Source organism: Notechis scutatus, chromosome 2 (assembly GCF_049901735.1).
Source record: "Notechis scutatus isolate UNSWTSFEM ecotype Mainland chromosome 2, rNotScu1.2, whole genome shotgun sequence".
In the NCBI taxonomy this organism is placed as follows: Eukaryota; Metazoa; Chordata; class Lepidosauria; order Squamata; family Elapidae; genus Notechis; species Notechis scutatus.
This window is the reverse complement of record NC_142010.1, coordinates 34863045-34887084: the sequence shown is the minus strand read 5'-3', so window position 1 is coordinate 34887084 and position 24040 is coordinate 34863045. Positions and strand designations below refer to the sequence as shown.

The window sequence follows — 24040 nt, the reverse complement described above, 5'->3', positions numbered from 1 at the left end:
GGAAAAAGGGGAAAAAATCTGTCTGCTAAAGGGGGGGATAAATTTTTATAACAATTACAAAGTCTACAAAGTTTGGTGGAATTTTTAACCTAGAGAATAAGGATGAGTATATATTTTCTTGAGGAATGCATTCTGATGAAGGACTGTCTGTCAGAACTTTAATCCAAAAAATGGGTTAAAAGAATGAGTTCTCTCATTCTGTTCTCTCCTCTCTCCTTCCGTCACACACATACTTCCTCTACCAATCCTTCTCTTCCACACATACTTCTCTCTCTCTTTCCATTCTCTTCCCTGCCACAAATTTATCAGTGTGGGATTGAGGGTTTCCACCTGAGATGTGAGCCAATCACATCTCCTATCAGTTCCCTTACCCTCCCTTCCTTTTCTTTCTCCTTTCCACCATCCTTTTCATACTGGTCCCTCCTGCATGTAATTAGGCAGAATGTCATATGTAAATTTTGCAGGGTATTTTATTCATTTATGCTACATATAACATTGGGAGCTTGCGAAGATATATGTGGATAGAAAGGAATCCCATAATAAGACTATATGGGACTTTTTGAATGTGATTTTAAAAATCCCTTGGAGTCTCTTGCTTAAATTGTTTATGGCTAGAGTCGCTCTGAAAGTGAGATAAAAGATCTCTAAATTAGAATGTAGATAGATAGATAGATAGATAGATAGATAGATAGATAGATAGATAGACAGACAGACAGACAGACAGATAGATAGATGATAGACAGACAAATAGCTCTGCCACTAAGAAAAATAAGGATTACTCTACCTGTGGCATAGTTTTTAGATATTCTGTGTCAAGATGCTGTTTTGTTGCGAACTATATAGCAATTTCTTTATTATGTGTGTTGTAAATACCTTTTCCAAATAATCTCATAAGGTGAATGCTTATGAGGTATCAGATAACATTTTCTGCCCTTTCTGGAAAAAAAATGATATAAATGCCTGACAGGGGACATTGATCAAATCTGTTGTCCTTCAGAATTGTTTACAGCTATCACAAGCCAGAAAGGTTGAGTTAAAATTCTTTTGTAAATATTTCTTTTAAATAATGAAAATCTCAAAAGAGTATCTGTACCTCTCTGATACGCCTATATTCATGGATAGACAGATACGAGAACCACTGTAGTGGTTATTGTCATCGACTGGCATCAAAGAGAACCAGGTTCAAGTCCGCCCTCAACTACAGAAGCTTACTGGGTTCCTTTGGGATGTTCCCTCACTCTCTCGCTCAGATCCTCCTACCTCATAGGTCAGCTCTTGCTGGAATAAATACAAGAGACCTCTCCTTGGAAGGCATCTTGAGCTCCTGGAGGAAAGGCAGGAGATACATCTACCAAAGAAACAAAATAAATAACTACATATTGAAATCTCTCCTCTGTGGAATGAAAAAAAAACAACCCAGCAAAAAGCAAGTTGCTGTATAAGAATATTTTTCAACTGTTTATGAAGTTTATGAAGCCTGAATGGATAGACTGCAGCCATCAATTTCTAAGATTTCCTTTATGGAACCAAAACAGAACAAACAAAACCCACAGAAGCACAACATAATTGTGTGGGTCTACTACTTGGGTCCTACATTTCAGTAACATGTTTAGAGTGTCCAGGGCACCCAAGTGATTTTCCCACACAAAAAGAGCATACATTGACCATTCACAGTGCAGTGAAGATTTTTCACACCTGAACATATTATCTTGGGACTCACTCCTAAGAAGTCCCCATGATATAATATTCTGCATTGGTTAAGGATAGGCAAGAAAACAGAAAAGATCAGTCGAGAAAAGTTTTTAAAACCTACCATATCTGTGCATACACACATGGCTAGTACAAATTGGCAGTCTTTTTGAAGTGCAAAATTGTTCCTGTCTACATTTTGTTTTCAGATCTGGTTTTAGAGGCAGAAAATCCACGAACTACTCTGCTACATTGCAATAATATACAATGAAGTATGACAAACCACTTGCTGCCTTGTGGGATCCCAAACACTTATGCTCAAAGAAATATGTTGCTTGAGCCAGAATATAAGATACTATATATTGATAATATACCATTCTAATCAATATCAAATACTATTATGTTAAAGTGTCTTTCTGATAGAGATTAGCAGAATTAGTGAAATACCAACAAAAGCAATAGTGGATTGGGGATGTTATAAATATGTCTCATGGCTCACTGGGACCAAAACTGTGTGATTGGATAACACAAAGCAGTCCCAGTCTTTCAAATTTACGTTAATAAATGTAGTACAGATAGTCCTCGACTTATAACTATTTGTTTAGTTACAACTGCACTGAAAAAAAGTTACAACTGCACTGAAAAAAAATGACTTATGAACTTTTTTTTTACACTTATGACCACTGCAGTCACTTGATCAAAATTTGCAACTGGCATGCATTTATGATGGTTGCAGTGTCCTGGGGTCACATGATACCCTTTTGCGACCTTCTGACGAGCAAAGTCAACAAGGAAGCCAGATTAAAGAATAGAATAGAATAGAATAGAATAGAATAGAATAGAATAGAATAGAATAGAATAGAATAGAATAGAATAGAATAGAATAGAATAACAGAGTTGGAAGGAACCTTGGAGGTCTTCTAGTCCAACCCATTACTCAAGCTGGAGACCCTACACCACTTCAGACAAATGGTTGTCCAATCTCTTTTTAAAAGCTTCCAGTGTTGGAGCATTCACAACTTCTGGAGGCAAGTTATTCCACTGATTAATTGTTCTAGCTGTCAAGAAATTTCTTCTTAGTTCTAAGTTGCTTCTCTCCTTCATTACTTTCCACCCATTGCTTCTTGTCCTGCCTTCAGGTGCTTTGGATAATAGCTTGACTCCCTGATCTTTGTGGCAGCCCCTGAGATATCAGAACACTGCTATCATGTCTCTCCTAGTCCTTCTTTTCATTAGACTAGACATACCCAATTCCAGCAACTGTTCTTCATATGTTTTAGCCTCCAGTCCCCTAATCATCTTTGTTGCTCTTCTCTGCAGTCTTTCCAGAGTCTCAACATCTTTTTTACACTTAACAACCACGTTACCAACTTAACAATTGCAGTGATTCACTGAAGAATTGTTGCAAGAAAGTTTTAAAATGGGGCAGAACTTGCTTAACAACTATCTTGCTGGGCAAGATGTTGGGATGAATTGTGGTCATAAGTCAAGGACTACCTGTATTTTCACGAAGTCAAAAGATAAACATGAAACCCAATGCCCCTGAAACAGTTACTTGGTTAACCATAAACTAAATAAGATTGTACGTATTTTGCTCTTCTAAGAGATACACGGGAAAACGACAAAAGCTTTTTTATTAGTTTCTTTTATATCTAGTTATCTCCAAACTTAAAAATTCCCTGCCCAGCTCATCCTATTTCTTTCTAATATTCCTTTATCTGGTTGCCTGGGGCATGTACTATTGGAGACAGCAGGATAAAATTAATCATGCTTTTGTTCCAGGACAACACCTGTTCCCACCAGTGTTCCCAATATCGGAAAGCAAAATATGACAGACAGCGAGTACACTTTTACAGCAGACCGTAATGCCAAGCCTGTGTCATATGTATTTTATTAGATCCAAGCCTGAATAGAAGACTTCGTCTTCCACTTCAAAGGACCCATCCCCATCTTGCACTCTTCCTTTATGAATAACAAATTTGAAATAAATCTTTGGGATGAAACACATGGAAACGCATACAATCTAGGCTCTCCCTATCTTTCTAGGTCACTCGTGGGCTATGTTCCTTTGGTTTGTTATTAAATAGCTTAAGAAATCTTGAAGCACGACCTATGCTGGAATGCAAATATATTTCTGCATTCCATAAGATACACAGAACATCTATCTCAAAAGACACAGCCTATTCTCATGCTGGATTATATTACATAAGCCTCTGATATTTTTTATCGCACGTGTCTTATCTTCATCCACCTGCTATAATTTCTACTAGTACCATACTTGCACTTCACTGTTTGATAGATAATGCTTCTCTTGTGGGGTGAGGGGAGGAGCACTGTTGCATTCAATACAGACAACATTTTACTATTTCTGGACAAAGAAAATTTAATCTTACCATTTTTCTTTAAAAAAAAATCCATGCTATTTCATTAACAACGGTAAATCTTCTGCAAGTACAGGTAATTGTCATGTCCCTGTCAGAGTCTGAATCCAAGGAAGCCGGACAGTTGACAGGGAATGGGAATGTGGCTCCGTTGGCTATGGAGAAGGCTGGGGAAGGGCAAAGTCTGGCTGGGCAGAGCAGGGGAGAGATAGAACAAGGGAGAGGGAGTTCAGAGGAAGAACAAGGCCCACCCCCTCTTCATCCTAGGGCACACAGGGAGGAACAGAGAAGAGAGCAATGTGGGTTGCATGGCTTATGGGGGAGGAAAGGGCCCTGATTCTCTTAGCCACAGCTGGGAAGAAAGTTGATAAGAAAGACAGGCTGTGTGTGGCAGGCTGTTGGAAGCAAACGTGTCTTTATCCTGTGTGGTCGTGGCTTATGTGTGTTCCTGGTGTCTTCACAACCGTGTGAGTTTTGCCATGCCTTCAAATCTGAAATTCTTGCTCCTGCCCTGCCAAATTAATTGCTTCAGTTTGGCTTGTTTGGACTTAATTTTCTGCAGTCAAAAGCTGTTCCTGGGAGAGTTTTTCTCCAGCCAGAAGGTAACCTGGATATTGGGGGCAAAGTTGGAGATAATAAAGGGACTCTTATTGATTAGCTGACTGTGTTACCTTTGTGCCACAAGCCGGGTCATCACAGTAATCCTCTACTTACAACCATTTTTTAAGTGACTGTTTGAAGTCACAACAACTGTGAAAAAAGTAACTTATGACTGATTTTTTCACTTATGACTGTTGCAACATCTCCATGATCATGTAATCAAAATTTGAACACCTGGCAACTGGCATGTATTTATGACAGTTGCAGTGTCCCAGGGTCATGTGATCACCTTTTGCAATTTTCTGACAAGCGAAAGTATTGAGAAAGCCAAATTTACTTAACAAATATGCCACTATCTTAACAATAATGGTGGCAAGAACGTCACAAAGGAGGCAAAAAACTCACTTAACTTTCTTGCTTAGCAACATAAATTTTGGGCTCAATTGTGGTCACAAGTCAAGGTCCACCTGTACTTCGAAATGTTTAAGGTGCTGAAATACCCATAAAAATCTTAGTTCCTGCTTCTACCAATGAGAGTATAAACTGAAACATTCTAGTAAAATTAAATGCAAACACTTTATATAAATAAAGTTAGACTTCATTTGTAAATTTATTGTTTTATCGTAGAAAATAAAATACAAAACAGTAAAACAAACAAAATGAAACAAAATAGAAACGTACCTTCAACCTCTAACAACAATAACAAAGAATAAATAGTTTCAGACTTGTTGCTATTCTTCTTTTCTTCATTAGTGTCAACAATCTGACACAATCTAGTGAAGCAATCTTGTCACCTTTACACTAGGACAGGGCTTCAAACTCGCAGCCCGCAGGCCGGATGCATTCTGGCCAAGCTCACACCCGGTTTAGTGAAGGGGGAAAAAGTTGCGGTACGTCACGTGATGATGCCATGACAACGACACAAGTTTGACACCCCTGCACTAGGAAGAACTGCGCATCCTTCCCGCCTAATTCAAGATCGCCTTCTAGGCTAACCAAGTTCTTCTTTAGTTGCCAGAAAGTTTTCTAACCAACATGCTCATGATGATCTATACTTTTGTATCCCTTTTTATATTCTTTTAATGTGTGAAGAAATTTAGATATACCATCCTTAAGATAGATTTTTTTTTAAATACTCAAAGCTACCCTTCTCATTCATGATAATATAGGTCAGGCTTAACTGAGCTCCCAACACTAAGTAATACTAGAAGAGCTCATACCAGAGATTAAATCCTATTATTACAATTCTGGGACTGACTTCCCTCAGAGATTCCTTCCAGCTTCTGCCAACTTTTGCCATAAACCTACATGTCCAAAAGACATTCTAATGAATTTCTATATGAAATCTTTCTTTCTTTCTTTTTTTAAATAATGTTTTATTTGGGTTTTCACACACAAAATACAAGTAAAACATCTTTTTTGAAAATAGCATGGTCCTGGGTTGAATTTCTTTATACAGACACAAAACTCAATTTCATGCTCCTTTTTGTATTCTATTCCATATCTTATACTATTTTACATTTTCTATATTGTTTTTCCCCTCTTTTAATTTTCTCAATTTTATTTTGATTATCTCATCTCAATTCAAATCATTATATTTATACTTTTGTCTGTTCTGTTTCAATTTCATATTATCTTTTCTCATTAAACAAATTTTCTCCTATAGTTACTAATTGGAGTATGACACCTTTATATCTTTTAATTACATCCATTCAACTCTTATTTAAACTTCAATATATACCTTAAGTTTATGACCTTCAATATAATACACAATACATAACTTCCAATTGAATTCTGCTTGGTACATTCTTATAATACACACTATATTCTTAAAAAAAAAAAAAAAAGAAAGATTGTAAATATATGTAATTATAAACTCTCATTCCATTCCAGTTCAGTTCTACCATTAATAATCATTAAAATCTTAACATCTTGAACACTTCTTTTCAATTAAATATCATACTTCCTTAAAGACACATATAATCTCCATAATTAATTTTTCCCTTATTTCTCTTCACATATGTTTTATAAATCATTAAATATACCTTTTGTTACATTTATTTATTGACAAGCATTCCACTGAATTACAATAGCTATTTTATCAGACATTTTAATCATACATTGTTTCATATGATCTAAAATTATTTCTGCTTCTAATATAACCATACTATCTTATGTACCTTTTTCCATTAAGTTTTCACCCATTATCTCTAAATAGGCCCTGTTTCTCTATATTTTGCTTCTGTCCTTTATAACTTATTTTCCTTTCTTTCTTCCCTCTCATCTTCTCCCTCCCCTTTTTACCCCCTTGTCTCTCTAGTTCTAATTCTCTCTTCTGCATTTCCCTCTTCTGTTGCTTTCTGATTTTATACTTATTTTTCACTCTATTTTTTTTTTTTTTGGAGTTGTTTTTCTCAATCTTAAACTTTCCATTTTCTTCCCCCCCCTTTCCTCCCCCCCCCCCCATCTAAGATTACTTGTTCATTAAAGATGGCTTCTTCTTTGTCGCAATCTTCTTGTTCTGCAGGCATTTCTTGTTGTTTCTCATAATTCCAAATCTCCATTTCTAAAAATTGAAATATGAAGCCAAAAGAACCTCTCCCTTCTTGTGCATCTTCTTTGTACTTTTTAAGTTCCATTTTCAGTTCTTCTAAAAGTGGAGCCATTTTAAACCGTTTTAAACAACCACCCGATTGATTTTAGTCATTCAAATACAATAACCAAGAATCCAGAAATCATCAAGTAATCCAGATAGTCCTGAGTTATATCTTCTTATTTCTTTTTCGACTTTCTCTTCCTGGGGTTTTTGTTGTGATATTTCAGTTAGAATGTATCTTTTGGATGTCTTGTTCAGATTTTGCTGTAGGTTCTTTTTTAATTCCAGGCAGTCTCCTCCCTTCCAGATCCTACCCTTTTATTCTTTTTCTCTCCTTTCCTGTTTTCAAAAGCTTTTAATTATCCAGAAATCTTTATTATCCCTTTGACTTTTTATTTTCAGCATTAAATGCCTATTGATGTCAAAGTGGATTTTTTTCCAATTTCTTGCTTAAGTCTTTTAGCTGTCAGTATAGGAAAAGGAGAAAACCAAATCTTTTCCCTTTTCTCTCTCCTTCGCAGCTTAAAAATCTTCTTAGGGAACAATGTTATTGTTTTTTAACAGTTTCAATTGTTGCTTTTGCTGTTTGACCCGGTCAACCAAAACTTTCTCTTCTTATCTTCCTCCTGCACATTCTTTTCCGGTCGAGTTCTTCTTTGTGGTGGCCATTTCTGACCACCACTGCAACCGCCTTTGGGAAAGGGAGTAATGGCCAGCTGGGGAGGAGAGATGCGGCTCTCCTCAATCCTGCTGGCAGTCTCCCCCCTCTTCACCACCTCTATGGGGTGGCTTAGCCCCGAAACCAGCCGGCTCGGGGCGCTCCAGTGGTGAGCACGGATCGAAGCCTCGCAGAGATGAGGTTTCGGTCTGTCACTGAAGTAGCTCAAACCGGAAGTCCCTATATGAAATCTTTCTTCGTAGACAATTTTGCAGACCAACAAAAGAATAGTCCACCATACAATGAATTATTGGCAAAGAAGCACCTAATTCTCAAATTAGAGAGTTCTCAAATTAGGAATCACAACCCACAGGAAGGTTGCAAAACATTTTAAAACCTAATCTGGCTTGCAAGGATAAAACAGGAGCAGCTTCCCTTTGGATAGCATATACATTTAATAAAAATTAATAAGTAAATAAATAAGTAAATAAAAGATGTCAAAACTCTATCAGGCTTTGGTCCTTGTTTGGCCTATACACGCTTGCAGTAGCACCTATGGCATCATACATTAGAAAATCCCCAGATTAAAATTTAATTTAATCATTAAAATTGTATATTTACTCCTTGCACCACCATTGACATATTCATTTATTGTTACAAAAATGCATTTAGCATTTGAAGGAATCGTGATATTCACTGGTGTAGAAAGTTAGCACCCACCACTCTCCTAGAAGAATGAAATATTCTAGGAAATATTAAAAAGGCAGAATATTATATTTCCCTGGATGAGAAAGGAGAGAAACATGTTTTAAAGACAAAGCAGCTTCCTGCAGCTCCCTGCCCACCTACTTCAGCTCCAGGGTGATGGGATTAAGACATGGGGATCAGGAAATGATAGGATTACCCATCTCACCACATGGCACCTGGGAAGATTACATCACCCAGCAGGATTCAACCAAACTTGGCACACATACAACCTACAAAGCTAGCTATGATCCCTGACAGCATCCCATCAGGATACTCTTCCTATATCCCAGGAAGTTCAAAGCTTAGAGAGGGCATAAAACCAAGGGATTCTCAACATCTCTTCCCTTTTCGCCCAGGAGCTCCAAAGCATGTGGTCCTGTCCACCATTAAACTTTCTTTCCAAGCAACTTCCATGAATCCAGTGTCTTTTTCCCCACTTGGAACTAAACCCAAAAGGATATTTCTTCCAACACTGGGCTACCTTTTTTGGTAGTGCTATCCAAACTAGTTGTTTTTAAATGCAAAGGCATTGAAGAATATTTTTGATTTGGGGGGGGGGTACATATTTAGAATAAAGCAGAGAGACTGTTTTGTAGAAAAAGGATTGCATTTCATTCTAAAAGCAGGTTTTGGAAGCCCTGGAGAAAAACACCCTGTGCTTCTGTCCTTTGGCAGCTTGTTTTCAAACAAGCTGTGTCCTTCCAAATTTTTAAGTGGTTTCAAAGGGTGTTTCAACGTTGCCAGTAAGGGCCCTTTCTCCTTGCTCTTGCCACATACAGATGGTGCACAAGAATGTCTTTGACAATATTTTAAAGTCCCTGTGAATAACCATTCTTGTGACATGAATAAAGTAAGGGCTTGTTTGCTGAACAGCTGGGGCTACAGTGTTCTTCGCATGGCCGAGCCCCGGGGAGGGGGGGGGAGAGAGAGACAGGGAAGGAAGAAAAGGCAGCTATTAGGTGAATGGCAAGTACACTCCCACTGTCTGGAAGTGACATCACCTCCTTTGAAACAGTGCCCTAGAAATCGGATTTCGGGGAGAGCACCCAACCAAATGGTAGACACGTTAGTGTTACAGAATGATCAGTGTTTAATCCCCCAAAGAAGCACAGTCGTTACACCAAGATGGAGAAGTGAATGGTAGAACGCTTACAGCACAGCTTGCAAGGAAATGGATTTAAAGCTTTGTCTGGGTTTCCTCTAGCCTGAGTTTTAATGCCACTGAGAACAGTATGAAGGGGAAATGAGAAGGGGGGGCGATGGAAAGGAGAGAGAAGGCTGTGAAAAGAGAATGAGAAAGAGGCAGAAGAAAAAGAAATGAAAAATAGACAGGCAGATTACATTTAGGGATATATATATATATATATATATATATATATATATATATATATATATATATATATATATATATATATATATATATATATATATATATATATATATATAATCTTTTTGGATGCCAAAAACAATTGATTTTTTTAACCCATGTGCATGAGAGTACTCTCACCATGAGCTGCCAAAAATAAAATCTGAACAGTGAAAAAAAACCTAGCAATAGCACTTAGACTTATATATTGCTTCACAGTGCTTTGCAGCCCTCTCTAAGCAGTTTACAGAGTCGGCATATTACCCCCAACAACCTCATTTTACCAACCTCGGAAGGATGGAAGGCTGAGTCAACCTTGAGCCAGTCAGGATCAAACTCTTGGAGTGAAGCAGTGAGTTAGCCCTGCAGTACTGCATTCTAACCATTGCACCGCCATGGCTCTAATTAATCATAACTAATGATTATAAATAAAACAATTTCTGTAATATTTTCACCTATGCCACATGTGCTTCTGAAGATGTTTTGCACAGAAAAAATAAGGTGGTAGCTTGGGATATGTATTCAAGTTGGTTTTGTCAGTGATCAAGGCAAGAAAGAACAGGGTTCAAGCTGTTACTGAATATTTAGGTCAATGTAGGGAACAAGAGTCCTGGAGCCCAATTTGGCCAACTTGCAACAACACTGGCCTTCATTTTCCCTTATTTCCCCCTTTTAGGGGAGAGCATGCTTGACATTTGAAAAGATTGTTCTATTCACTGTGACTCACAAAATTCTAGATAACTGAGCAAAGGACTGAAGGGTAAATAGACTAGGGTAATTCAAAGAATTGATGAATTATCTTCCGTGAAAATGTTCACAGACTATTACTATGTTGTACTGGCCAGGCCTGTTGATCCCACAAGCCATTTCTGTTTTTGTTTTTTTCCAAATTAAAACATCTAGTCAGGTTAAGATGAAATGGTTGTTTTTTTAAAAAAAATCTGTTTTACTGTTCAGGAGACAGCTTCTCACATGTAGCTAAAGGTCGCTGGCAAAGATGCAACTCACCCAAATCATATTTCAGAGTCCAGAAGAATAGATGGGGCAAAATGTAGACATTAAAAAAAAATCTTTGAGGAGTTCAATGCATTTTAACCGAACCATTATCCTTGCACATATTTGAGGAACCCATATTAATTCTTTAAAATTCCTGGAACTTGCACTCTAACTGAGGCTTCTTTTTCACTTATGGAATGTAAAAGTATTGTTTTGTCAATGGAAGCCATGAAAAAAACTGTAGCATATTCTTAAAGCAATCTATGAAATGTGATAGTCAAATAAAAGTAAATATAATTAGTAACATTGTTCTCTTGATTTACAGTTATTTGAAGCTGTAGATTTACCACAGATTTACCACATTTATTTGAGTAGCTTTTAAATGGAAAGTATATTGTTAAGCTGAAATAGTAGTGGCTGAAATTTGCTAGCATCTGACAACAGGTTATAATGACCAATAAAAAATATGTTGTGGTCAAAATCATACTTCAGGTAGGCAGGTGGCTTCAACATCCAAAATCCACTAGTATAATTTAAATGAATAATTATGAATTTAGAGTATCGGCTGAGGCTTGATTTTCAGAAATAAGTCAGTTTATGGACTCATATTGAGCAAAAGATATGTGTATGACTGCAGAAAATATTCTATGCTAATATATACTATATATTATGTATTTATATATATTTATATGTATTTATATACATTCCTATACTGTTATAGGAAAACTATAATTTGCAGCCATATTTCTGAATATATCTCAGCTCCTAATAACCGAAACCTGAACAATGAAAAAAATCATTAAGAAAACGACATGTACTAATTAAAAATAAAACAATTGCTGTAATACTCCAAAGCCATAGGTGCTGTGAGAAGACAATCCACATTTGAAGCCAAAATAAACCTTTACTATGATTGGTGCTGTATATATTTAAGATGGGGAAAGGAGGAGATAAAAAAAGTCTTATTTATCAACATTGTTTACATTTCTGCTATTTTCTGCTCTGTTGACTTCTCAAGGCAACTATATGCCTCTGTCTCTCTCCCTCTTTTACTGTCTATCACCCTCACTCTTAATTCAAAGAAAACACATTACACATAAAAAAATACATAAACAGTTTCACATACAAACTAAAACTAGCAATAAAATAAGTCCTAAAACCATTTAACAATTAAAACCAGTCAGTGTTGATTGAAGAAGAATGTTCTTACTCTAAGTCCCTACTATGTGGAGTCCCAAGGGTTCAGTGCTTTTTCCTTTCCTTTTCAACATCTACATGAGACTGTTAGGTAAGCTCATCTGCCACCATGGAGTGAAGTATCATCAGATGCTGATGATACCTAATTATCCATCTCCACCCCTGGCAATTTAAATGATGCCATAAATGTATTATCCCAGTGTCTGGAGACCAGTAGGGTCTAGGAAACAAGAGATTTCAGCTGAACTCTAGGAGCTCTGAGTGCCTTTGGATTGGGGCCCACTAGTTCCAAGATTCTGTCATCTTTGGCACTGGGTGAGGTTGCACCACACCAGAGAGACCCAGTATACACTGAGGGTCTTCCTAGACTCACAATTCCTGCTTAATGAGCAGGTGGCAGTTGTGCTAGAAGAGCCTTTGCATAGCCTCAACTGGTGCACCAGTTATGCCCTGGTCAGCTCCAAATTGAACTACTGCAATGCACTATGCATGGGGCTGCCTTTGACAAGTATTTGGAAGTTTCAGCTAATAGAGAATAAGTGGTGCAGGCACTTATGTGAGCTCCTAAAACGGTGCATATTATACTTCTGCTCTGTGAACAGTTTAATTCCTCCGTTTTGCATTAATAGCAATAGCACTGACTTATATACCACTTCACAGTGCTTTTACAGCCCTCTCTAAGCAGTTTATAGAGTCAGCATATTGCCCCCAATAATCTAGGTCCTCATTTTATCATCCTCGGAAGGATGGAAGTCTGAGTCAACCTTGTGCCTGGTGAGATTCGAACTGCCAAATTGCAGTCAGCCAGCAGTCAGCAGAAGTAGCCTGCAGTACTGTATTCTAACCACTGCGCCACCGTGGCTCTTAAATGGAACTTCCAGACCCTTATCCTGGATCATTAGCCAGAGTGCATTCCCATATTTAAGGCACGGTAAAGACAACAACACAGAAGCTACAAGCGGCACAAAAATGGAAAGATAGATGCCTGGCATTACAAGACAAGATAGAAAGGCCTCCACATGTACGAGAGAACAAACAAAACTATACAATATCATCAAGAGAGTAAAAGAATTGGAATGGAAAAGGGCTGGTCACATAGCAAGAAGAACTGATGGCAGGTGGATCAAGGCAGTCATAGAATGGATCTCACTTGATAAAAAGTGTCCACGAAAGAGACTCAAAACAAGATGGATTGATGACATCAGCAAGTATTGTGGGCTCAATTGGCAAAAGAAAACTCAGGACCATCTAGGTTGGAAACATGCAGAAGAGGCCTTCATCCTGCAGTGGATGGACAATGGCTAAAATGATGGTGATGATGATGAAAGACATCAATATTTAAGTGAAGCCTGTAAGGTGTATTTGAAACAAAATTATACTGACATTATCTATCAGTACAGCCTTTCAGATATGTGGATGTTAACTCCAAATTCTATAGTCATTATTACCATTGCAAAAAAAAGAAGAAGAAGAAGAAATAGACTCCATTTATTTAGATGAGAGAAGGCTTTCAAATTCCTACAGGCTTCTTTTTGAGGACTCCTACAAATGGAATTAGTTCTGCACTTCAGAAGTATCACAGCATGGTGAAACTTGGGTTATACCATAATGGGGTTATACCATAATAGGGTTATACCATAATGCTTTAGAATAATGAAAGAAAACTGTGGAAAGGAATATGTGATATAAGAGAACATTATGCCCATCCAAGCAAATCTTACAATTCCACCGTTCAAATCATTTTTGTCCATCTTCTCTAGCACAAATTTCTGAATGCATATAAATATGTTGTAGTGATTCCACATTCATCAAAACACCCGCAACTGTTGTAAAAATATCTGACATTTTTTTCATTCTTTTTCTTGGTCTTTTACTTCTGCAAGACTCTGCAATGCCCTTTTAACAGGGATCTCTTTTCTTTTAATCTGTAATAGTTTATATTTTTAAAAAAAAAACATATCAAAGAAACTGAATTTTATATAAAGGGACTTACCTTTAAAGATTCCCAAACAGGAAACTGTACAAGAGAGAATGGAATCTGGAGTTCAAGAAAGAAAAAGGCAAATGAGATGCATGATTAAGTAGGATACAGTTAGCTAACTAAATTAGGGAAAAAATATTCACTCAGTGAACTGTGGCTTCTTAACATTATAAATCTCAGAGTATTATATTATATACAAGGCTGAACCTTTGACTTACTGTTAAGTATTATAGCCAGGGTGGGCTCTGAGAGTCAGAAGTGGCACTACCAAGTATGGCGAACTTTAATGACTTAAAGCCTGGAAAAATAATACCGAGAATAGCCTAGAAGGTACACACAGAAAACTATTTGCCAAAGAGCTAGCTGCCGGCTCAGCTTTGCAGCTCAGCAGAGACATTTAACTGAAGACTCAGCTATTTTCACAAGGAAGCTCAGTTCAATACTGACCACTGGAAACAGAGCTCTCTAACTCATAAATCCTTTGGGAACTCAAACTGTCAGTGCAAGTAACTATATCTCCAAAAGGTTGCCATCTATCCTTTGCAAACAGCCCTATGCTGAAAAAAAAGGCCTAAACACTGCTGTTCCATTTATTTTCAACCCAAATGTATAAATATTTACACCAAGAGACTGGCTTTAACCATTTTTGGCCAATGAGACATTTCAAACAGTAAGCCAGAACTTTGGAGACCATTCTTGTTAGGACAACTTAAGGCACGCAAACAGATTTTTTCTCCACACACATATACGCTGTTCGCTTTACTAAGGAGAAAAGACTGGCCATGAAGCTGTTCTTCCCAACTTAAAAGAGTTTTTGCTCTCTCCTTAATATCAAAATGCAAGGAATAATTTTAATTTATTTTTATGTACCGCATTCATTTATTTATATCCCGCCTTTATTATTTTCACATATAAGATGGTGAACATATCCAACACACCTTCCTCCTCCTATTATGCACACCACAACAACAAACCTGTGAGGTGAGTTGGGATGAGAGAGAGGGAGTGGCCCAAGGTCCTCCAGATGGATTTCATAGCTAAAGCGGGATTTGAACTCACTGACTGTTGTTTTTTAGCCTGGTACCTTAACCACTAAAGCATTTAACCATTAGACAAGTTCCAAAATGTCTCCAATGAGCATTGATACAGTCATTATAGTACATGTTTGCTGCAAATTACAGACAATGCACAGTGATGTATTCTAGTGGTGGGATTCAAATATTGTTGCCACCTGTTCGGTGGGTGTGGCTTGGTGAGCATGCTTTTGCGTGCATGCGCGTGCCAAATGCGCACTTCACGCAGGTGCAGAGGCGTTCTAACTCACCTCCTGAAAGCCTGCACAATCCTGGTCGCTTCAGCAGCTGCCACACAGCACTATTCTGTGTCGCACAAAGCAGCTACGCTTCAAATTCAGAGGATAAAGGTGAGTATGGGAGCCCGGGCAGGTGGGTGGGCCCAACAGCAGAGAGAACTGGCTCGGTCTCCGCTGCTTATCGCTCCTACTGGCTCACCAGAACCGGGCCGAACCAGTCAAAAGCATCACTGATGTATTCTCTTTTGCTAGAGTTAAAGGCATATGACAGGGGTGGGCAAACTTTTTGGCTCGGGGCCGCATTGACTTTTAAAATTTGACAGACGGGCCGGTCAGCACAAGATTTTTGGGGAATCGCCCCCCACCCTTCCCCCTCTTCTCCTCCTTCCCCTCCCCTCGGAGGCCCCTGAGTCAGGAGTTGCTACCGCCGGCGCAGCTCCAGTCCCGCGCTGCCTCGGGAAAGGAAAGGCAAAAAGGAAGAGCCGCGGCGGTGCTTTGCAACGGGAGCAGCGGCACCGGAGGCTCAGGCTCAGCGGCTCCTAGTTTTGCCTTTTCCTTCCCAAGGCAACGCGGGACTGGAGCCGCATGGAGCTCCGCCGGCGGTAGCAACTCCTGACAGCCCCAGCCGGACACCTGAGCAGAGCCCGGGCGAAACTGCCTGTTGCTGCTGCCGGAGCACCGCGGGTCGCTCCTCCAAGCAGCCTACCCACCCGCCGGGCTTCCTCTGCCACACGGTCGGGGCCAGGCGCAGCGCCCGCGAGTTAAAAGGAAGTCGAAAGTTGCTGGGAAGTTGCTCGGTGCTGGAGTAGGCTTTTAAAGTGCCGCCCGAGCAAAGTTTAAGCAGCCCGCCCGCCGCCGGGCGGAATCCTTCCTGCTCCTCGGGCGGAAGACGCCCAGCCTGCAAACTTTGCCTTTGCAAAGTTTAAGCCTGGAAGCCCCGGAAATCCGAGCAACTTCCCAGCAACTTTCGGCTTCGCTTAACTCGTGGGCGCCGCGCCGCCCGAGCCGCACAGCAGCCTACTCCAAGCAGCCCGCCCACCCGCCAGGTGGAACCCTTCCCACTCGGCGGGAAGACGCTCCAGCCTGCAAACTTTGCCTTTGCAAAGCCCTGAAGCCCGGAAAACCGAGCAACTTCCCAGCAACTTTCGGCTTCGTTTTAACTCGCAGGCGCCGCGCCTGGCCCCGAGCCGCACGGCGGAGGGGAAGCCCGGAGCGCCGCTGGGTCGCTCCTCCAAGCAGCCTGCCTGCCCGCCCGCCTGGCTTCCCTCCGCCGCACGGCTCGGGGCCAGGCGCGAGCGCCCACGAGTTAAAACGAAGCGGAAAGTTGCTGGGAAGTTGCTCGGGTGCTGGGAGCAGGCTTTTAAAGTGCCGCCCGAGCAGGACCGCCGAGCCGGGAACGGGGCACCAAGGCAGGGCAAGGGTCCACCAGCAGCGGCCTAGCTTTAGGTGGCTCCAAGCAGCCCGCCCGCCCGCTGGTGGAGCCCTTCCCGCCCGGCGGGAAGATGCTCCAGACTGCAAGCTTTGCCTTTGCAAAGTTTAAGCCTGGAAGCCCCGGAAAAAAAGGGGATCGGGCGGGGACTCACCTTCGGAGAGGTCGCACTCGAAGGTGATTTCGAACTCCCAGCCGAGGCCTTTGCAAATTTCTTTTCTTTCCTACCCCTAGATCGCTCCGCACTGTTTTGCAGCTTTGGGGGCCACGCGGCACAGGGCAATACGCCACGCCCAGCAATTTTTTTCAGGGGCGGGCCGGATTGGACAGACCAATGGCAGCGATTTTTTTCAGGGCGGGTCGCATTGGACAGGCCAACGGGCGCATGTGACCCGTGGGCCGTAGTTTGCCCACCCCTGGCATATGATGATCTTCGGCAGCCCACTCATTAGCTGAGACCCCAAGAGACACAAGACAGCTAGTTTCCAGAAACTAAAAGCTACTACAAGTCCAGGTTCTGTGATGAATTCCCATTTCTGATCCTAAAAATTCACCATTTGATGATTGTGGTCTGAGCCCTGAGAAGGTACAGGTAGCCCTCAATTTACAAGAATTTGTTTAGCAACTGTTTAAAGTTACAAAGGCACTGCAAAAAAGTAACTTACTACTGGTCCTCGCACTTATGACCATCACAGCATCCCCACAGTCACCTGATCAAAACTTAGGCACTTGGCAACAAGCATGCATTTACAACGGTTGCAGCAATCCTGGGCACATGTGATTACCAGCCAGATCTTGACAATAAGAGAAACTAGAAACAACCACACAATTCACTTAACAACTGCAGTGATTTGCTTATCAACCATTACCAAAAAGATCATTAAATCAAGTCTGTCTCACTTAACTACTTGCAGTCTGTCTTGCTTAACAATAGAAATTTTGGTCCAAGTTGTGGTCATATGTTGAGGACTACCTGAACCTCTTTCAATCATATATTGATCTACTGAAATCCCTTGTGATTTCTAAAAAAAATTTAAAAATACATCCATTCCATTCCATCACAACTTCCTGACTTCCTTAAGATTAAAGTTTCTGGTATCCCTTGAACGAAAGCAACAAAATAGCAGCAAAGCTACTGTACAGCAACAGTAAAGAATGTAACAGCAGCATAGAATCCATTAGCAGATGCAGGGATCTAACACAACTACTCACAGATACTGTAGCTGCAAGATATTTTTGATAGGAGAAAGTGATTGTGATAATCCCTTTTTAAGTCTGTAATGCTAAACTGGGATGCCAGTTTTACCATGTAGACGAACTTTTCATCTCTGAAATTTTGGTGGAATACATCAGATCCTTTCAGATTTTGTTTATGAATCTTTTTTTTTTCACAAGAAGCTCCATGTTCAACCAAAACGTCAACCTTGAGAGACGATTGTCTATTATGTTCTATGAATGTGGCTGCAAACAGGTAATCTACTTACATCCTTCTGAAATCAACAACCACACTTAATTTTACAATGCAATGTAGCCACTGTTACAGTAGTATATTCATTATTTTTTCATGATATTTGAACATGTTGACAAACTATTTTTACAAAACCTATATTGCTTAAAAGCTACAATTTTTCAAATGTAAAATATTATTATAGGAAGACTGTCAATCTCAGCTTCATTTGAGTTTATGTCACAACTAGTCAGCCTAAGAAAACTATACAGACATATATAATAAGGAAGACTCAAGATGAGAATGCAGTAAGCTATTCATAATGACATATAATTTAATGTGATACTAAAATGTATTCGAGAACTCTGAGATAAACTGTTTACCCTTTTTTAAAATTATGAAGATGACATACATTCGAACAAAATAGCAGAGAAACAGATGTAACCACTTAACATTAATTTAGCATATTCACTCAAAAAACAACAACAACCCTTCACCATTTGTTATCCGTCCACATCACCATCTGTCTCCTTCTCAGTTTCAACTTCCAAAAATGGAAATTCAGCATAATACAATCCACGTACACTGCAGTTTTAACACTTCCCTGTTGAAAAAGTTGAGGAAATGGGCATTTATGCTACACTATTTTTGCAAGTCTAATAATGTTGTGGGACGCATTATAAAGAAATCTGTCAGGTGCAATTCAAAGGTTCCACCTACATCTGAATGTCTGTCTCTTGAAATCTCCATTAAAATCTAGTTGAGACTGTGGGATCCTATCCTGAAGATGTTAATGTTGTGGTTCGCCAGCAGCCTGTGCAGACAGCAGCAGAATCGGACAGTGGGGAAGAAAGGGGATCAATCAGGGAGTCTAGAGAGGGCTCGGACGAGGGTCCTGCGTCCGATGCAGAGATGGGGCCAGGGCCATCTGGGAGTTATGTGCTGACTCAGGAGCCTTCAGAGTCTGGCAGCAGTGAGGCAGAGGACCCAGAGGAGCCTGTTCCCAGTGTGCGTGTGTGCAGAGCTGCTAGAAGGCGAGAGCAGCTGAAACAAAAGTGGCGACTCGGGAGTAAGGCTGGGAGGTGATTGCCTCTCCCAGAAGGTATAAAGGACAGGCAAAGATGACGAAACCTTTGCAGGAAGCAAAGGTTCGGTTCAGATTCATTCTTGAAGCTCTTTGTACTTTGGTTAGGTTTTTTTCTAGTTCATTGGACACTTCTGTTATTGGCAGCACTTCACAGAAAAGAAAGGTGGGTGCTTATCTCGAGGGACTGTTTGGGAATTCATTACCGGCTGAGAATGAAAATAATTCCCAGCATGGCAATAAAACAAAACTTGTTTTTAAAATAAGCATGTGCGTAATTATGGTCTCGGAAGCCTTGGTCAGAACAGTTAAAGCCATTTAATGGATTGCTTTGCAAAAAATGCTAAAGTGTTCTTAAGTGGCTTTGAAAAGGCAGGGTGAAATCCATCCCACACTACCAAATGAGATAAGGCTTTTTTGACTCCTTTCCCTCTGGTGCCCCTCCTTACTTCCCCAACAAATACTAGGCTTAGGGGTCAGCACTGAGATTCAGCTGTTCTACAAATGGGGTTCTTATGCAGCAGCCTGTACTTTTTTTCAAGTTTAGATTTGCACATATTCGCACTTATGACACCTCTTCTGCAGGAGCTGCACTGGCTGCCAATCTCCTACCGGGTACAATTCAAAATGCAGGTTATCACCTTTGAAGCCTCACGTGGCTTCGCTATTTGAAGGACTTTTATTATATCCAGCATTATATCCAGCTGGGCCACCAGGATGAAAAGGCAGGATATGTTACCGGTCCCATCGATTACAGAGTGTCATCTGGTGGGATCACAAAAAAAGGCCTTCTCAGTGGTGGCTTCTTCTGTATGGAACAACACACCTGGTGGGGTATGTTGGCCCCTACCCTGAAAAGGCGCTAAAAACATGGGCTTTGTCAGTGGAGATAGGGCTAATCAAGTGGCTGATTTGATTGTATTATTGCTGCCATTGGGGGTGGAGTGGGTTTTAATGGGTTTTTATTAGGCAGTAGATTTTTAAATGTTGTATGTCACCCAGAGTCCACCTATATAGCAAAGATGGGTGGCTATATAAATTTGTTGAATAAATCAATATTTCCACCATTTTTTTCTTCTTTTCCAATCTTTTTTTCTTCTCTCTACTGCATTACTGATTTGTTACAGCAGTCCCAGTTAATTTCTGTTTTTAGGCTTTTGCAATAATGTAATTCATGCTTCACACTTCTACATAATTTAGAAAAGCTACTCCAGTTTTTTGTTCATCAATTTATTTTATTAAACTTACAAGAGCAGTTATAACATGATTTCTCAGCTGTTTCTATCTACATAAAGCACTTTAGTTTTGCTGTTCAGTCAGACCTTGAAACTGCAACCTAACCTGAGGTCATGGGACTAAATACAGTCCCTAAAAGTTTTCAAAGGCTTCCAGAAGTTTTCTCCCATAATTACAATTTTTAATGATGCAGACACAGAAAATAATTATGTATTAGATTTGTGCAAAGCACTGGCATGGTTTGCTCAGTCTGGTGAAATATATGACAGAAGATTAACCCCTTTAACTCTATCCATGTTAATATAAATGAGCTGGAATTTAGTTTACACACTGACTCATACTTCTTTTTTGAACTACACATCACTCAAGGGCTAAAGGTAAATCCTGGTTCAGAAACAGCTGTCCCCTTGACTTGCTGAATATACAGTATGAAATGTAGAAGAAATGAGGCACAATGAAAATGAATCAACTCAGACGCCACTTTTAAATTAATAACCAAGAGGCCCTATCACAACTTAATGAAAAGTCTGCTCTTAGATAATAACCAATGGGATGTATATTCAACTTCTCAATTCATCTTGCTGAGAGCTCTTCATAAAATAATAATTATGAGTTACTTGCTTCAAAATTAGCCCAAATTTGAACGTCTATGAAGACCAAGACTGCATTTACTTTCTGATATGTCAAAATAATCAAAAATACTAGTGCAGGGGTGTCAAACTCGCGATGAGTGACGTATCACAACTTTTTCCCCTTTGCCAAGCTGGGGGTGAGTGTAGCCAGTGTGTGATGCATCCAGCCCGTGGGCCACGAGTTTGATACCCCTGTACTAGTGGCAGATACGATTATATACCTCATCTGCATGACAGATACGGTTATATAACAACTGTGTGCAACTCCTTCAACCAAGTGTGTCTTTTTTTCGGCCTGAGCAGCCACACAATTCTAGGAAAACAACATAACTGAAGGAGTTGCAGGCTGATATACCTGAGTGTACCATTAGAAAAGAATATTTGCAGCTCAGGGTTGAACTATGGGGTTCTTGGTGTCCCTTGGTTATTTTTGCAAATATTTCATTACCCAACTAGGTAACATCATCAGGTAATGAAACCTCTGCAGGGTAACAACCAAGCTCATAGAGCACCAAAGACTCTATAGCTGAATGTCCCAGATGCCTCAAATGAGCTTTTTGCCTTTGAGTTTCAAGTGATGAACAGTCCTAACAAAGATTAAAATGGAGGTGTTTTTTTATATTTTGCATAGGGGTTTGTTCTACCTTATGCAAAAACAATGGAGCCATTAAAAATACTCTACAGTCTACTGTAGCTTTCCCCAGCTTGGCATCCTGCATAAATTCAGATTTTTACTCTCACAATTTCCAACATGTCTAACTCATCTGGGAGATACTAAATTGGGAAACTTTGCTTTCAAAGAATACACAGGAAGACTTCTTCCACCAAGATTAGGAAACACAGAGTTTTCTGTACAAAGCAAGTATGAATAAAATTAGAATAAACTAGAATATGGGTTATTGTTTTCCACAATAAAAATTCTCCCTGTCATCAGAAAAAGCTCTGTTTCCATGACCATTCCTCCCCCATCTTTTTCAATACCCGCAGAGTTAAAGATTAAGGTCTGGTTCATCACATTGCAGCTAATGATTAATAAATGAAGCTACACCATTCCTCCACCAGACAAAACTCAGTTTGATAGCCACCTGCTAAGGGAAATTTGTTATCTGGATTGGCAGGAAGTAGCATGGAGAAGAAATCAATGTCACTGCTGCACATGAAGCTGACAGACTGAAATCTCATAGGAAATTTGGCATCGCAAACAAGGAAGAATTTCCCTTGTGGCATCTCAAAACCTCACAGTAAAGGTCAAACACGGTTCTTATTTATCAGGGCCATGAAACTCAAGTGCTGTGATTAAGTTTCTTTCAAGCCCCAATTTCAGGTACCAAAGCTCAGTTCATTTTACAGCAAAAAGTTATAATATATTTATGAGGAGATTCATGCTTGCTACCTTGTTGCTGAGCGGCAATTAGCTGGATGATCGGCTTGTTCTGCTGAAGCAAATGCAACATTGCCGTCTTTTGCTAAATAAGTGTGCGGTTCACATCACAGAAATGCAAAATTCAACAGCCCACCTTTCAACTATTAATTTTCAATTGTTTTTGGTTTAATTTTCTAATCCTTGCAGCTTTCAATATAAGCTTAAAGTACGTCTGAGCAAAAGGGCTGGGCTTTTTAGAATTGAGTTTGGCTCCATTCCATAGACTTGCCTACATGGATTGCTTAGCAATAAGATGGCAATGAGCTGGCATTGCCCTCATCAAATGCACAGAATGGAACAACTGGATGCAGCCAATTCTCCATGGCCAACTCTCATGGGCAATTTGCCATGGCCAACTCACTGTGGGACAACTCGCTGTGAGACAATTCAAATATTTAAAATAATTTTAAAATATTTTAATTTTTGTCATTCACATTTTATTTGGTCCCTCCTCTTGCATCCTTTCTTTAATGATTCAAGCCTTAGAATGAGGTTGGTCATGTGACTGATCCATGTTATGATTGTTATGACATATAACTGTAATGGGCAGGCTCTACTACAGTGATATGAGGACTACCTGTACAATGCTATCTACACATGTGTTAACTGTATGTGTGCCTATGTCTATAGAGGAAGGGCAGGCAAGGATATGTCTGTAAGCACCAATGTGTGTTTATAGAACACCTACTTCGCCAATCCATTCTCATAGGGTTTCCTGTCCCAATTCAGCAAATATACAAATTGACATGTTGCCAAGCACCAACTTATAACACTGCTTTAACCAAAATGCCCATTTGGCTCATACATATAACAATGAGAAGAAAACCTGAGGAAAGAAATATTTTAGAAAATGACAGCAGGGAATAGTACAGACTTTTTCCTAGAGGGAAAAAAAATACTGGAAATGTACAATCCTGTCCAGGAAAACAGGAAACAAAGAACTCTGCCCCAATGGCAGCCATTTTACAGAGGTCCTTTGACATGCTTAAACGGCTAAAGGTGACCTCAGGCCTGAAAGATTTGCATATTATTAACAATAGTATGAATAATGCAGTTACCCTACTGAAAATGTTTGGGCTAAATTGTTGACTGTTTTCCTTTGCTTTCTTTTTTTAAAACATATATACTATGATCAGATGTTGGTTTGATTTCATTATCATACAGAGATCCCCTCACTTTGCTCATTTAACACAGTAAATCAGGATAGGAAAGTTTATAACTATTTGTAGTCCCATTATGTAAAGGAGGGAGATAATTTATCAGTTT

At 39.7% G+C, this 24040-nt stretch overlaps 1 protein-coding gene across 2 annotated transcripts in view; it reads right to left on the bottom strand.

Moving 5' to 3' along the window:
* SLC25A26 (solute carrier family 25 member 26) overlaps positions 1 to 24040 on the bottom strand; it is a 143199-nt gene that overhangs the window by 33029 nt on the left and 86130 nt on the right. For both annotated transcript variants that reach the window (XM_026679417.2, XM_087954580.1), the window contains one exon: positions 14224 to 14268. In XM_026679417.2, coding sequence (XP_026535202.1) covers positions 14224 to 14268 — 45 coding nt within the window. The remainder of the gene's footprint in view (positions 1 to 14223; positions 14269 to 24040) is intronic.